This window comes from Formica exsecta, unplaced genomic scaffold (assembly GCF_003651465.1).
Source record: "Formica exsecta isolate Colony F162 unplaced genomic scaffold, ASM365146v1 scaffold1149, whole genome shotgun sequence".
NCBI lineage: Eukaryota > Metazoa > Arthropoda > Insecta > Hymenoptera > Formicidae > Formica > Formica exsecta.
Genome location: NW_021848489.1, coordinates 83,833 through 98,275, shown reverse-complemented (window position 1 = coordinate 98,275; position 14,443 = coordinate 83,833). Strand labels below are relative to the sequence as shown.

The 14,443-nt window shown below is 31.6% G+C and overlaps 1 protein-coding gene across 1 annotated transcript in view; it reads left to right on the top strand.

Moving 5' to 3' along the window:
- The first annotated feature begins 6,935 nt into the window (after positions 1–6,935).
- The window catches only part of LOC115237503 (guanine nucleotide exchange factor for Rab-3A-like), a 12,098-nt gene continuing 4,590 nt past the window's right edge, over positions 6,936–14,443 (top strand). The window contains 3 exon segments of the mRNA XM_029810580.1: positions 6,936–7,359; positions 13,022–13,392; positions 14,363–14,442. Of these exon segments, the coding sequence (XP_029666440.1) occupies positions 13,049–13,392; positions 14,363–14,442 (424 nt within the window). The 5' untranslated portion in view covers positions 6,936–7,359; positions 13,022–13,048.

Genomic DNA, 14,443 nt, shown 5'->3' with positions numbered 1-14,443 from the left:
ACGTACCAACGTGATAAATAAAAAGCGAGATGAGAACACAATAGAGAGAGAAGCGCGTGCGATGCAACGTGCACAGTGATGCCCAGTTAATTTGCTTTGTACACTTATTCAGATACCGGAGAGGTAGAGTGGGCTAATTACATCTTGCTTCGCGGCACGAGTTATAATTAAGCAATTATAGTTATCAGCCCGAACTCTTCTATCTAACAATAAGCTTACGTAAACGCGGATCAAATAAATCAACACGAATTTTTCAAGATATTCTTTACTCACTTTTTACCAAGACAAAAAAAAAAGCGATTACGATTCGCGATTGTCCCGTCAATTGGCTTCACGATGCGTCGCATTTTCGAAAACCGGTTGAATGAAAACCGGTCGTATATGGGTATCTTCCACGTGCGTACGCGGATTATTGATGATAACGGAATCACAGTGACGACGAAATCGACGATGAAGCGCATATAATTATCATATATTATCGTTTGTAATAAAAGTTCGAGAGAGATGCGTCCCCATGTTTGTAAAGTGATATAATTTTTTATCAATAAAGTATTTATGTTTATAAAGTGATCTGATGAAATGTATACAACACGTCGGTTATTGGACGATAATTATAATGTCATGTGATGTACATATATGCAAAGCTCGCTCTTTAAAGTAGGAACGATGTACGTGACAAAAATTTTTGTACTGCCTTTTCTTTCTTTTATTGAAATACGAACAATAGTCATAGGTATAAGACGCATTAATTATCATGAATATCTGAGAATCATTGGGGCATAAACTACGACTAGTCATTAGTTAGAGTGGCGGAACTAATCACTTTTTCCACTATTCAACACTGCGTTGCAGATATATTCATTCCTACTTCCATATCGTGATATATAACTTGGTTATAAGTTTTTTTTTTTTTGCATTATTGCACTTGATATTGATACACATACATTTTCTCTCTTATATATATTTTCCTTAAGTTATATATTGTTTTCAAATGAGGGGAAATCGTAATTATTTTATAATAAGAATTGATTAGAATTAATCAATTATTAACTCTCGTTTTGATTCATAATTTTATTAATGCTTAAACCATGCGTCAAATTTTTGATCAACATCTTATATTTTGATAACGCTTTTGTAATTTTATTACGAAACTAATTTATGATTTTTCTATTATCCTACATTTACCCAATTTTTTTTATGTTATGGAAACACTTTCACAATTTGATCCACTAATTTTCACAAAAATTCTGCTTTCCCTATTTTTTTTCTATTCACGCAGAGAAAAATTGTATTCATTTAGAACATCGACAGATCCCACGGGTTAATGAACAAATGGAGTATCCGGGTGAACTATCGCGCGTATATCCACGTACGTGTACTCGCGTTAGCGTGTCCACGAAGAAAAGCGTTTGCGATCATCTTAAGAATTTTTTACGGCCAAGTACACGAGAGCTATTTCGTTTATGAGTTGGGAGTACGGGAAGTTGCACACCGTCGAGTAACCACCGACCGTGGAACCTGTCGTACCGGTTTCCGCTGGATTCCGGTCCTCGCCGGTTCGATGGCACTGGGGAGAAATGAACGGGGTGTTTCGCATCCTTGAGATAGTTCTGGAGCATCCAATCACGATATCGTCATTGATTTAATTAGACGATGCGTTACCTATAAAAAGTTAAATAACTAATCCTTATTTTCTTATTGTTAGATTTTTCTTTTAATTAATATACGGTTTAGAGAAGTCGAAATTAGTTGAATTAATTTCTTTTTTAGTCATTCTTGTCGATCAACTTAAGATTGAGTTTATCCGAAGGATAAACTTGATTGGTTTTTAATGTCTATTTTTTTATATTTGTTTAGTAATTACTTTTTTCTTTTTAATAATATGTACATAACACGTTATTGAAGTTCTTGAAGAAGTTTGATTTTAAATTAATAACGAAGAATACATATACAAGACATTTAAAAACATATCTGTATTATAATGTAAAACGAGATTATTAAAACTCAAGAAATTAAGCAATATCAAAAATAAAATTATAATATTTTTCGAAAAATGAACTTTAAAGCAATTATACAAGCTATATAAGTTATATGATGGATATATCAAACGGCTCTTTTCGTTTCAAGGCATTTCATGTTATTTTGCATTTATGTCACACGCATTTATGGCTTTCAACACAATTAGAGCGCGCAATTAGATTGCAGAGCTTCATTTTAATTCCAATATAACTTTGCGAGAATTCTTCGTAAGATGTATAATACTTTAGTTGCATCTATCTCGTTTCAGATAAAGTAAACGTGCATGTGCATTCGCGGTACCGGCGAAGATAAAAATGCTGCGAATGCAATGCGGAGGATGCAGAGAAATGCTGATGTTAGCCACATAAATCTCGTATGCTTTGTCACGTCTAGTCGGAAGTGCAACGTGCGTTCGTAATGAAAAATATTTCCGAATCTTTCGGTTATTTATCATCATTATAAATCAAGCTGTCGTTGAAAGAAAATATATTACTATTTCATCGACATTCTTCTCGATTATAATATGAAGAAAAAACTTTTAATTATTCTGTATACATATCTCAGAAAAAATTATCAAGCAAAATAACGATTTTTCTGTTAATCAGACATCTGTTGATAAGCTTGTTCATACTGATAATATCGACATTCATTTATCACTATTGACAAAACAATGACTATTGACTGTTATGTAACCAAAAAGTTCTTAAAATATACACTTCAATGCGTATTAATATCGTGATCAATTAAACAAAACGAGAATTTACTTGAAAACGTATTCAAGGTTTAATTCTATAATTAAAAATGTTGTATAATTGACAGTCATATATGACTTAGGATGAAGGTTTTCGAATATATATAATTCTAGTTAGAACGCTGCATAAATCAAAGACAATTACACGATCTTAAGAATTATCTTGCGAGGACGCATAACGATCCCACGGTTGTGCATGTGGAATCTCATGTATCTTACAGTGTTTACGCTCTTTGAAGCGGAATAGATTCGCTCGAGTGCACTTTCTCAGAGGAATGTATTTTATTCAATCTATATATGATGTTTAAACCGGTGTATTTATGTATATTATAATTTATCGTATTTATATAAATCGATAAATTTTAATAAGATTTTCTGAAAATATTGTTAATATTATATTAAACAGATATCGCAGAATTGGATATATAACATTTTTCTCTTTATGATTAGTGAAATTAAAATTTGGTATCAAAATATACTGATAATTTTCGAATTATTTATCAACAATGAGCAGCTTTTGTTACGGATTACGTTAGATAATAGCATATTATTTCTCGTTCACACAATTTGAATTGGATTCCAATAAAATTTTGTTTCGAAGCTTAAACTTTAAAATATGAAATATTAAAATTGAAAAGAAAAACAGATTTAATAAATAATTATCTTCGACGCTAAAAAAAATTTATTAAAAAATACTATAAAGAAAAATCGGTTTCCGCAATTTTACATATAATCTTGTAATATTCTGCATACATAAACGTTTAGTGTATTTTGTAATTTTGCTTAGTATTTTTTATACATCTACGTAAAATTTATATATGTATATAAATTACAATATACATACGTAAAAAGATTCATAATTTTACATAAGACAATTTTATATTTCTATATCTCTATATTTCATAATTTATTTTCTGAAAATTATATAAAATGTTTAAAATTATATATAATAATTGATTTCTTTTTTGATGATTATTTATTAAACATATATTTATATATTCTTCTTATAAAGCTGCGAGTGAGTTCGTTGACATCGATAGACGTGACACGCGAAAGAGACCGCCATAATAAAATAATAAACTCATTATACTACCGGCTTGTCCATTGTCTGGGCAGTTGCTCTTTGTGACCTACCTAACAACGCTATCCTGCATCGGTTGCTACATGTATACGGGGCCCTTTTGCACGATGGAATTCACTGCGGCTCACGTGCACAGTCGGGTCACGGCTCGAGGGAAACGTGAGAGCATGTATCTACACATGATCTGTCGCAGCATATAGGCACCTATGTATGTAATATCGCGTATGCGTATGGAATTTCTACAGTACCTAAGTGCATCGACTGAGCGTTTAAAAATAAACTGGGAAAATTACATGGGGATCGTGTTCCGTTTTATTTTTTTTCCATCCACGATTATACAAAAATAAAATTAGAAATTGGTATTAAAGTTTTTAACAAAATAAATATTTATATATTAAAATTCTTTTATATGACAACAGTGTTACATTAAAGAGCAAATATTTGCTATGTTATACAATAGAATATATAAAAATCGTACAAAATAAAGTTTTTTTTTTTATCTGTATTTATGTGTTTATAGCTTCATATAATTTCAATGAGGAGTTAGTCATTTGATAAAAGTGAGACTTTATTTGGGATGGATCGTAATCAGACAATGGTTGGCATACAAAAAATAAAACAATATCTTATCGTCACATACCTAATCGTTCATTCACCACGTTTCATTATACAAGAGAAATTTATTTCTTTTCACACACGTAACTTACTTTTTATGGTAAAATCGATACAATGTATGCACGTGAATATTTAATTATACATTTGTAAAAATAAATTCTATAAAATTTTCGTTAATATATAATTATATCTACAAAGAAAGGTAAAATTTATAAAAAAATTATAAAAATAAATTATCAAAATATATATTTTGTAAAGCAAATAAAAGACGTGAAAAATTTAGATTGGCATAAAATATATAAATTTATAAGCAGCGATTTTTTCGTGACTGGTTAATAAAGATGTAAAAGATGAAAAAATTTGATTAATAACAAGCGCCTTCTTTTAGTCTGTAAGTTTTTCGACGCCATAGAACACAGTGAATATTGAAAGGTGTAATTTAATACTAGCAGCAGCCGCTGCTGAAATATTACTGACAATTCAGACGCCGCGTAGTTTACTTATGAACATAAATTTTTCAAGCTTCACCGTCGCACGGGAAAAACTCCCTAGAGTTTTATGGAAATTTCTTGTCGATGTAAATTTCGTGTACGAATTCTATATCACATTGCATTTTATATATTTTTCGTATATGTACGCATATATATTTCAATTCATCTCCGCGTCCATCGAAATAAAATCGACGCCGAAAGTTATGAAATCCCACGCAAATAACCGAAAATAACTCTCTCACGCGTACGATATATATACATATATTAAAACGTGGCATATACCTTCACGATTCTTTCGAATTTCTCAGACATCTCAAAGAGTAATTTCTCGGTATTAATTTTTGTTTGTGACACATTTAAAAAAATATTTAAATAAAAAAATCTTTTTATCAGAAAACGTGATTATTGTAAGAAAGATTTTATGAGTAAAGTTCTTTACTTCTTTTTTCTCCGTATACAAAAAATTTTCTTTTAATTAGCTAGCCAAAAAATAAAATTTACTCGATAATAAGTAATAGTATTAATAGCAATTTTATTCGCATTAAAAGAGCTGAATATTTTTCTTATTTCCCTTCTCTTGTTTAAAAACTTTATTTGTTAGTACTTTTCATTTATTGTAGTTAACAATCTAATTATAAATTTCATTAACAAACTTTACTGCGAAAAAATTGGATAAACTTTACGATAAACTTTTTTTTGTAATAGATTTTTTTTTTAGTGACATTTCTATATATTCTGGCGATACATCAGTTCTTTCAAAACAAATGGTTGTTGTATTTATACTAATCAGATTTGTAAATCAACAATTTTGATTAAAAATAGCACGATAAATTTTAATTTGGTGAGTGCAGTTTCATTATCGACAGGATATAGTCGAGATCTCACGAAGTCAAAGTTGCGCGATGCAACACAATGCAGCGAACAATGCATCGCGGTTACGACGGTTATAAAAGGAATCGCCAGTTGCTCTTGCGATGTAACGTCGTTTGGAAAGCATTGTGGAAGATTTTAATGTTGCTTTCAATGCTAACTGAAACTCTCAAAATGTCGGAGCAAGCAATGTATCTATTTAAAAAGTTTTGTACACGTAAATAAGAGATGTAATAAAATTCTCCTATTTTATTTATTATTTAGTATATATAATGATAATGTTAATATAAATTTATGTGGAAAATAATATTAGCTTTCAAAGTTCTTGGAAAAAATAAATTACTAAATATAATGTTCAACATGCGCGTTGGAGGAAACCAGTAGATGTTTAGCATTAATGCTCCTAGCCACGATACACAGAGGTCGTCGTGAATCAAGGGTCACATTTATCTCATTGAGTCCTATCAAACTCAATTACCGACTCTATAATTAACGTTCCAACTGACCGTTCCAGCTAACTTATTCAAACATTAATAGGTATGAGAGGGATGTGTTATTATCGAAAACCGCACGTGGAAGGAAGAGTTTTAGACGAATGAAGTAGTCGGAGAAAAAGAGACAGAAAGAAAGAGAAATCCGAAAAGAAACAAATAAAAACGTTAAATACAAACAATAAGTGAAAACGCATAATCATTTGACATTTCAGATAAAAATATAGTCAGTCAATAATGCATGTACCATACTCTGCGAGAAAAATAATTAGCCAATGATTTTTTCCTGAATAAGTAGAAAAAGATAGTTAAAGGCGATTCGTAATACGAATAGAAAAGGATGATGATTCTAATCGTTGATTTTATTCTCAAGATACGATTGATTAATGACAATTCTTTCCGGGAATCGAACAAAACAGATGTAAAATGAATAAATTATTCTTTGAAGATAATTATTTTTTTTTTTTATTATATACACATTTTTTTTTAAATTTGATCACGAGATAAAAGAAACAAAGAATTTAATGCAAAAATAAATTAAGCAAATAATTTTCAAGATTTATTTTGATCATAAAGTTGCGTATCTAAAATAGATTTTACAAATTGTGAAATTCTTGCGTAATTCTTTCTTCAATTTGCTCCAATTCTTCAATTTGCGATTCTATATTTGAATCATTATTATTGGTATATATTACTTCTACGTAACTTTTCTATGTAACAATTGCACAACGTATCTTCTTCTCTCGGGTCGTCACAGCAGGTTGATGATGTACGGCGAAGAGGATGATGATCGTGGCGATGCCAAGTGAAGGGGGAGAGAGAGATCATTGGCATATCTTCGAGAGTGGGAGGAAGTAGTAGGTTCAGTCCGCGCCGAACCGCCGCGAAGTGTGGATTCAGTGAACGATTCACACGAACTGATCAGTTTTGCCTTTGTCTATCATTGATTTTGCAATTATCGCGTGATTGATCGTCCTTTACATTGGAAATAACGTAACGAATGTTGCTGATCAAGTACCTCGTAGGGATTCCGCTTGAAAGGTATGCTGCGCAGTTTGTTGAAAACTTGATGTCACTTTGCTTCTGCTTTTAACAACATCAGTTTGACGTTCACGGAATGTCATTCTGTTTATCGTAATCACTCAAAGATACTCTCATCCTGTGCCTGTCATATCTTCGCGACGAGTCCCATACGTCATTCCGATTCTCGTGTCTCTTGAGATAAAAGACATTTTGCGATGCGAGCATGTGAGGGGATAAAGTTCTTTGTTGAATAAACATCGTCTAACTTTTGGCCAAGTATGCGTTAGAGAAGCATAAATTGGATACGGATATTATAATGAACTTATAAACGAGCTAGTAAATTTTCTTTATGTCACTGCATTGGCGATGAATTTGATATTTATTGCATATTAATTTTAGCAATCGCAGTTGTATCGCGTGCAATTTGCGACTAATATCGAATCTCGTGAAATCTGACCTTCGACTCTCGATAGCAATTCATTCTCTGATTGGCTAGACCGTTTGATTGATAGAACATATCGTAGAAAATTACTTTAGCATATTTTTTTAGAATGTTATTTTTTTCCATTTGTCGCCGTGAATCGAGATTGTATCAAACAATAGAATATGCAACGCTCATTCGTTGCCAGAAGTTGATTTAAAAATATGTGGAAAGTGTCGAGAAATAGAAAGATGAATTAGCGCGTTTAATGTACGCTACATTGTTACATTGTGCATTTTAATTACTGGATATGCGTAATTTATTCGTTCCCATTTGCATCGGTCCCCTCCGCTCCTTCTATTTATCTGTTTGTAATCGCATTGCGTTGAGCAGGCGTTTTGTTATCAAATGAAAACCAGATATCAATATGCGATAACGCATTTCCGTTTTATCCTTCCCCCCGCCCCCTCGTCTGTATCCTAAACATTTAATTGTTGAATAATCGATTGCGGTGAATTTTGTTGTTGCGGCGAGATAAAACGTGAACATTTTATTGTAAATGATTATTCGATCGAATAATTTATACGATAAATATATATTAATGCTTTTGAATATATCAGAGAATTTTGCACAATTAATATTAAAAAAGCAATTCAACTAGATATATAATTAAAATTAGTAAATAATAGTAATTGTAAAAAATTTATTTATATGTTTAATATATTACTATTATATAATGTTTAATATATTACTTGTATAGAAATATTATATCTGATGTTAAATGTCAGAAAAATCATACACACGCAATGTTGATTTAAAATTCTTCTCTTTTAGTATCTCGTGAGCTAATTACTGTCATAAATTTTATATTAAAAAATAGTATATTTTCTTTATATTATCATTTGTATATCTTTTTTGTATACAGTATACGATTTCTTATTATCTTCTACATATATGCACTAATCAACAACTAATAATATTGCTATCTTTACCGTTGTGTTATCGTTCGCGAATGTACATCTCGAGAACATGAATACTGTTTGAATTATGCGATGATATGATATTGGTAGTCAGCCACAGTGGTACGAAGCGAAACACTGGATGGATTAATCCGCTCCTATATTGTCACTGTATCATTCATGGTATGTCGATTCTACAATCGGAAATTGTACAATGTCCTGTATTGCAGCTTCCGTGCTAAAGTACACGATGTGTAATTAAGAACAAAAAGTGATACACACATAACGCTGTGCATAAACAAAAAAAATCGCGTTTGTCAGCCGTGACAAAACGAATGAATGTGTCATGCATCGCGAGAAAGTAAAATAATGATATTATACACGGTATGCGTCACCGGTAAACGCTGCACAAAAATATGAAGAGCGATCGCAAATGTTATACGTTATCAATAAAGAAATACCTGACAATACTTCTCCAAATAATGGCAATTACATTATTTAATAAAGTTTATTGACGGTAATAATATATATATATATTATTCAGCCTGTAGTTATATATATCTCTCATCAATGCATGATAATTATTCAGTATGAAAGAGAACATGCCGAAAAAGTACCGTGTAATGTATTAAGGTGCACCTGTGTACAAGGTGTCAAATCATGCAACGACGTGTAAAATGATACATACAAACTCCGATTTGTATTTTGCGTTTAAATTTTCTCGCACGTTTGCATACTGCTTTATGATAGTATCATATTTTTGCAACTTTGTATTATTTTATCAAAGATTTATGCGGCGAGATTGGACTTTGACAATTCTTTGTGTATATAATTCTATAAAGAAATCTTTTAATCTTTTTTTACGGATGTATATAGTTATTAATAGTGAGTAGTAAATACCCTGGTATTGCAGTTAATTTAACTTAGTAGACTACTTAACTGCGCAGGCGTGACTACACTAGTAAGCAGGAAATTAAATTATGCCTCCGTTACTTGCGTGCATCTAGGTCATATGATTGAAGCCTATTCCCTAGTATAATTTTCAAGGCAGAAGTATCTTTGATCCTATATCGTTACATTATACCTTGATCCTCTTGATCCCCGATTGACTAACAAATTTACACAGTCGATTATTTGAATTATCGACTTTTTAGATTATAGTTTAATTTTGGCACTTATAATTATTTATGTTGCTAAATTTTATCTCTCAATAAATATATATTATACATTTATATCATGACATAGTATATTAAGTTTGATTAAAGATTGATAACATATTCATATATTTCTTTTATCATATTGTCAGAAAGAGAACTGGTAAAAGAGAGCAAGCGTGTTTATTAAATAAGTAGAATTTATCTCATAAATAAAATATCAATCGCGTTGCTAATGAAAAATCGGATATACCTATATAAGAGGATTCCGATAAATATTTATCCACACTTCTAAATCAGATGAGAAGAGACTATAGCATGATCAGAGTCTGAACTTACATCTGGCATTCTAGCCTTGCCCACGCTAAGTTATTTGAAAACTCTGACTCACTAATTCCGAAGATTTCACGTTGATGATTTGAAGTGGTAGAATTTTGATGAGTTCAAGTCCTATATTTTAATATGCGAGAAAAAAATTTTTAAATTAACAAAAAAGAAATCGTCACGTTTCTATTGAGTGAACATAGAAATTTGAATTTGGTTAGATACATCAATAATTTCAAGCCCCGTTTCGCGTTCTCTAGCCTTTCAAAAATGTCGATAATCTCACGACAAAAGAATAGATCTCTTTCTTTCTTTATATTTGGTGGACAAAATGAAAGCAAACACGGGGTGAATACAGTCGTGTCTTTCGCTGTCGTGGTACGATGTTCATGCTCAAGTATTCTGTGACTGGTACACGGTCGCACGCGGCTTATGCGTTCGCGCGTGTGTGTTAACGCATACATTTCACGGATGTGAGTGATAGGTACCCACACCTTCCAGATACCATCAATTCAAATACTGTGTGTATGTAACTAGCACACCCAAGGCATAAAAGACAGAGAGAGAGAGAGAGAGAGCGCGTGCAAGGCCAGGGCCGTACATCTAAGGAGTTTTATCGCGGATCGTGGAATTTTTCGCAATGCTTCCTCCATAAACTTTAATTGCGCCTCTTGATCTTCTTCCTAATCTCTACTAACTGATAATTAAGCGCGGTGTTACCTCAGTCTTCGTCGGCGCAAAATGATACGAATCAGATGTAGGTTTCGCACTTTATATATGTGTACACATGTGGTACGTTAGTTTTTATTACTGAACTATATAAATAAAATAATACGAATTGATTTTTCGGTCTCTCTCTTTCTCTCTTTAATTGAATACACTCCATTTGGTCTTCATAAAATGTTTCTCTAATTGAAATCTTGGATTATAATTGTCCGATTTATATGTAGGAAATTAAGCCCCTTTTGACACAAATATACATATATATCTAACTTGTAGTATCGTGTGATTCTGACCCGTCGTACGTCAGAGAGAAGTGTTTGCATTAGCGTAATGTGTGCCCGGCTGTACCATTCGCCGCCTTCTCGCGCGATCACGGTTTAACCGTGACGCAATTCTCGCGCGACCCTCATATAGCCCCCAAGGAAATCATCTTCATGGATTTCGCGGCACTGGTTGTGCTACATTGTTGTCTCGTGAGAATATGTGAAGACAATCCACGCGATATTCTTGAAGATCTAAAGATTCATTAATATTGTTTCATGACATTGTAAAAATTATAATCTATTTATCGCTTAAATCATGTGAAAAAGAAAAGAAACTAGTAAGAGATGGGTAAAATATATTAAAATCATATATAGTATTCTTATCTGCACCAATTTTTTTTTCGAGTAAAAGATATTACACGATTGATAGAATTTACTGTCAAGTTTCAACGTTTGATGTTAGAGAACTTTTAAATTTATAGGGAGACTCAGAAAATTGTAGTAGCTTCAGCAGCGATTAAAATAATTTTATGGATGCATGTAAATCAAGTTGCATACTCTTCCGTATATTTTCCACGGCAATTAGCGTTATTCTGCGAAATTAAACCGGAAGTTTACTCATATTTGCATTATTAGGATATGAAATATGCGGTTTAACGTGGGCGTGTTATTGAAAGTAAAATTGGAGTCTTAACTAAAAACGTTGTATCCATGGATGATAAATGATTTAATGAAAGAACTAATGACACATGTGAGTTTTGCATGTAATCATTTTTACAATTATATATTATTATCGCATTTTCAACAACAGTGCTATTTGAGAGAGAATGTATTAGTAATTACAGCAAGAATAGAAATTTTATGAGTTCCTAATTGCTCTTGATTTGCGAGAGGGCGTGTGAGTGGACATATCCCCTTCTAACAATAAGTATTATGTACATGAGAGATATGGCACAATGACGTAAAGACATGCGTGTAGCACGATAGCGTTTCTTTTCATTATCTCGAATTGTATCTGTAAGCATTAGAGTGGTTAAAGGATATTAGAGTTAAGAAACACACATATATTTTTAGAAAAGATAATTGATAGAAACAGGATTTTTTCATATGCCTTAACTTTATATCTAACGTAACATATAGGTTGTTTTACGCTTATTAATTGGATGTAACAAATATAATTGAAATAATTAATTGCATTTATTTGTATCCTTATTTTATTGAATCATTTTTGTATGCGAAACATGTATAAAAAAATTCGAGACAGTTAATTTAATTTTTAACAGTTATTTAAATTTTTGCACGAAAATTTAGCATGATTATGTAATTACGTAATGACCGTGGCAAATAATAGGCTTATTCGACATATGCTAATAAGCTTAAATTTCCCGAAGTGTACTTATATAATGAGTAACATCCAGTGCGTGCGTGCAATACGCGTGTCCACGTTGTTGCCTACGCAAGGAATGCATGGAATTTGCGAGTTATTTATAAAACAAGGATTTTTGTGGGGCTTCAAACCGAGAAAGATTTCTACGAGCTTTTCACAAGTTTCAATATCGCTGTCGTACATCATGCACGTACAATTAGGAACAAAATTGAAATGAATTATTTTTTAAATAATTATTTAAACTTTTTGATTTTTTAACGTTAGATTACAAAGTTATATGATACTTTGCTGTTCAAAATTAAGTTATATCAATCTTTATCGTACTTCAAAAAAGAAAGAAATATAAAAGAATAGAGTTCGATTTTATAATAAAACAAACTTTTCTTTTCATGAAAAGGAAACCGCTGCGTATTATTCGTGAAATAATCGAAACGTCGAACACATTCTAGCTTGAAGTCCGGCCACAGTGAGGCGTCATGAAGGAGGTCCAGGAGCAGCAGCAGCCGGAGTCAATGGAATCCAACGAGTCGGTTTCCGGTTCGAACGAGTACGCCTATCGACCGCTCACGACAAAGCACAGAAGGGCCGGAAGTACCGGAACAACCGGCGACGAGGAATACACCACGGACGAGGATGAGCTTTACACGGATGAAGCTGATTGCTCGATCGGCGCTACGTTACATCCGCCTCATCCCATCCTTAAATCAGACCTCGCGAGAGCAGCCACGGATCTCTTCGGATACGCCGCTAAGCGCGAGGATGAAGACGAAGAACCCACTAGTCTGTTCGATGAGGATGATAACAAGTTCCTAGGTGATAGGTGCGTTTAAGCATTGATTTCTTCTACTTTTGTATAAAAACTGCTTTTTTACGAAGTATATTTTGTAATATATAATTTAGAATCATGCAATAGGATCTCTATAACTTATATTATAATTTGAGTGGAGACGTAAAATTAACACACAAAGAAAAAAAGTCTGCTGAAATAAATGACATATTCTATATTATTATAACAAAAATTTGGTCAGTTATTATATGCAAAATTATTCTCTAAAGAATACCGGAGTACTTTAAGTTATTTTATTAAAATAATATATTATTGTTTTTTCTTGAAAGTATTGCTTTCATATAATAGAAAACTACAGGTTTTCTTGAAATAGATAATTTTGCTATAGCACTAAATTTATGTTTATAATTTAATGTAAATTTAATTAGCATTTTATCAACATAATAGATTTTGCTATAATATTGAATAATTGATTATGATAACGAAATTTAGCTGCATTTACATCGAATATACAGCAAAATTTTTCTTCCTTGTGGAAATTACGAGTACTGAATTTTAACTTTTTTCAATGTTTAATAATATTATAAAATTATTCTCTAAAGAATACCGGAGTACTTTAAGTTATTTTATTAAAATAATATATTATTGTTTTTTCTTGAAAGTATTGCTTTCATATAATAGAAAACTACAGGTTTTCTTGAAATAGATAATTTTGCTATAGCACTAAATTTATGTTTATAATTTAATGTAAATTTAATTAGCATTTTATCAACATAATAGATTTTGCTATAATATTGAATAATTGATTATGATAACGAAATTTAGCTGCATTTACATCGAATATACAGCAAAATTTTTCTTTCTTGTGGAAATTACGAGTACTGAATTTTAACTTTTTTCGATGTTTAATAATATTATAGATTAATTGTATTATTATTAAAATGTTGCAATACTTTTGTATATCATTAAAAATTGTAACATGATTTGCATATTTTATTTTTAGCTCAACCAAAACCACTCCACTATTCGCGTACAACGAAAAGCTACAAGGTGTTCTATCGAGACATCGAAATCCATCGGAAGA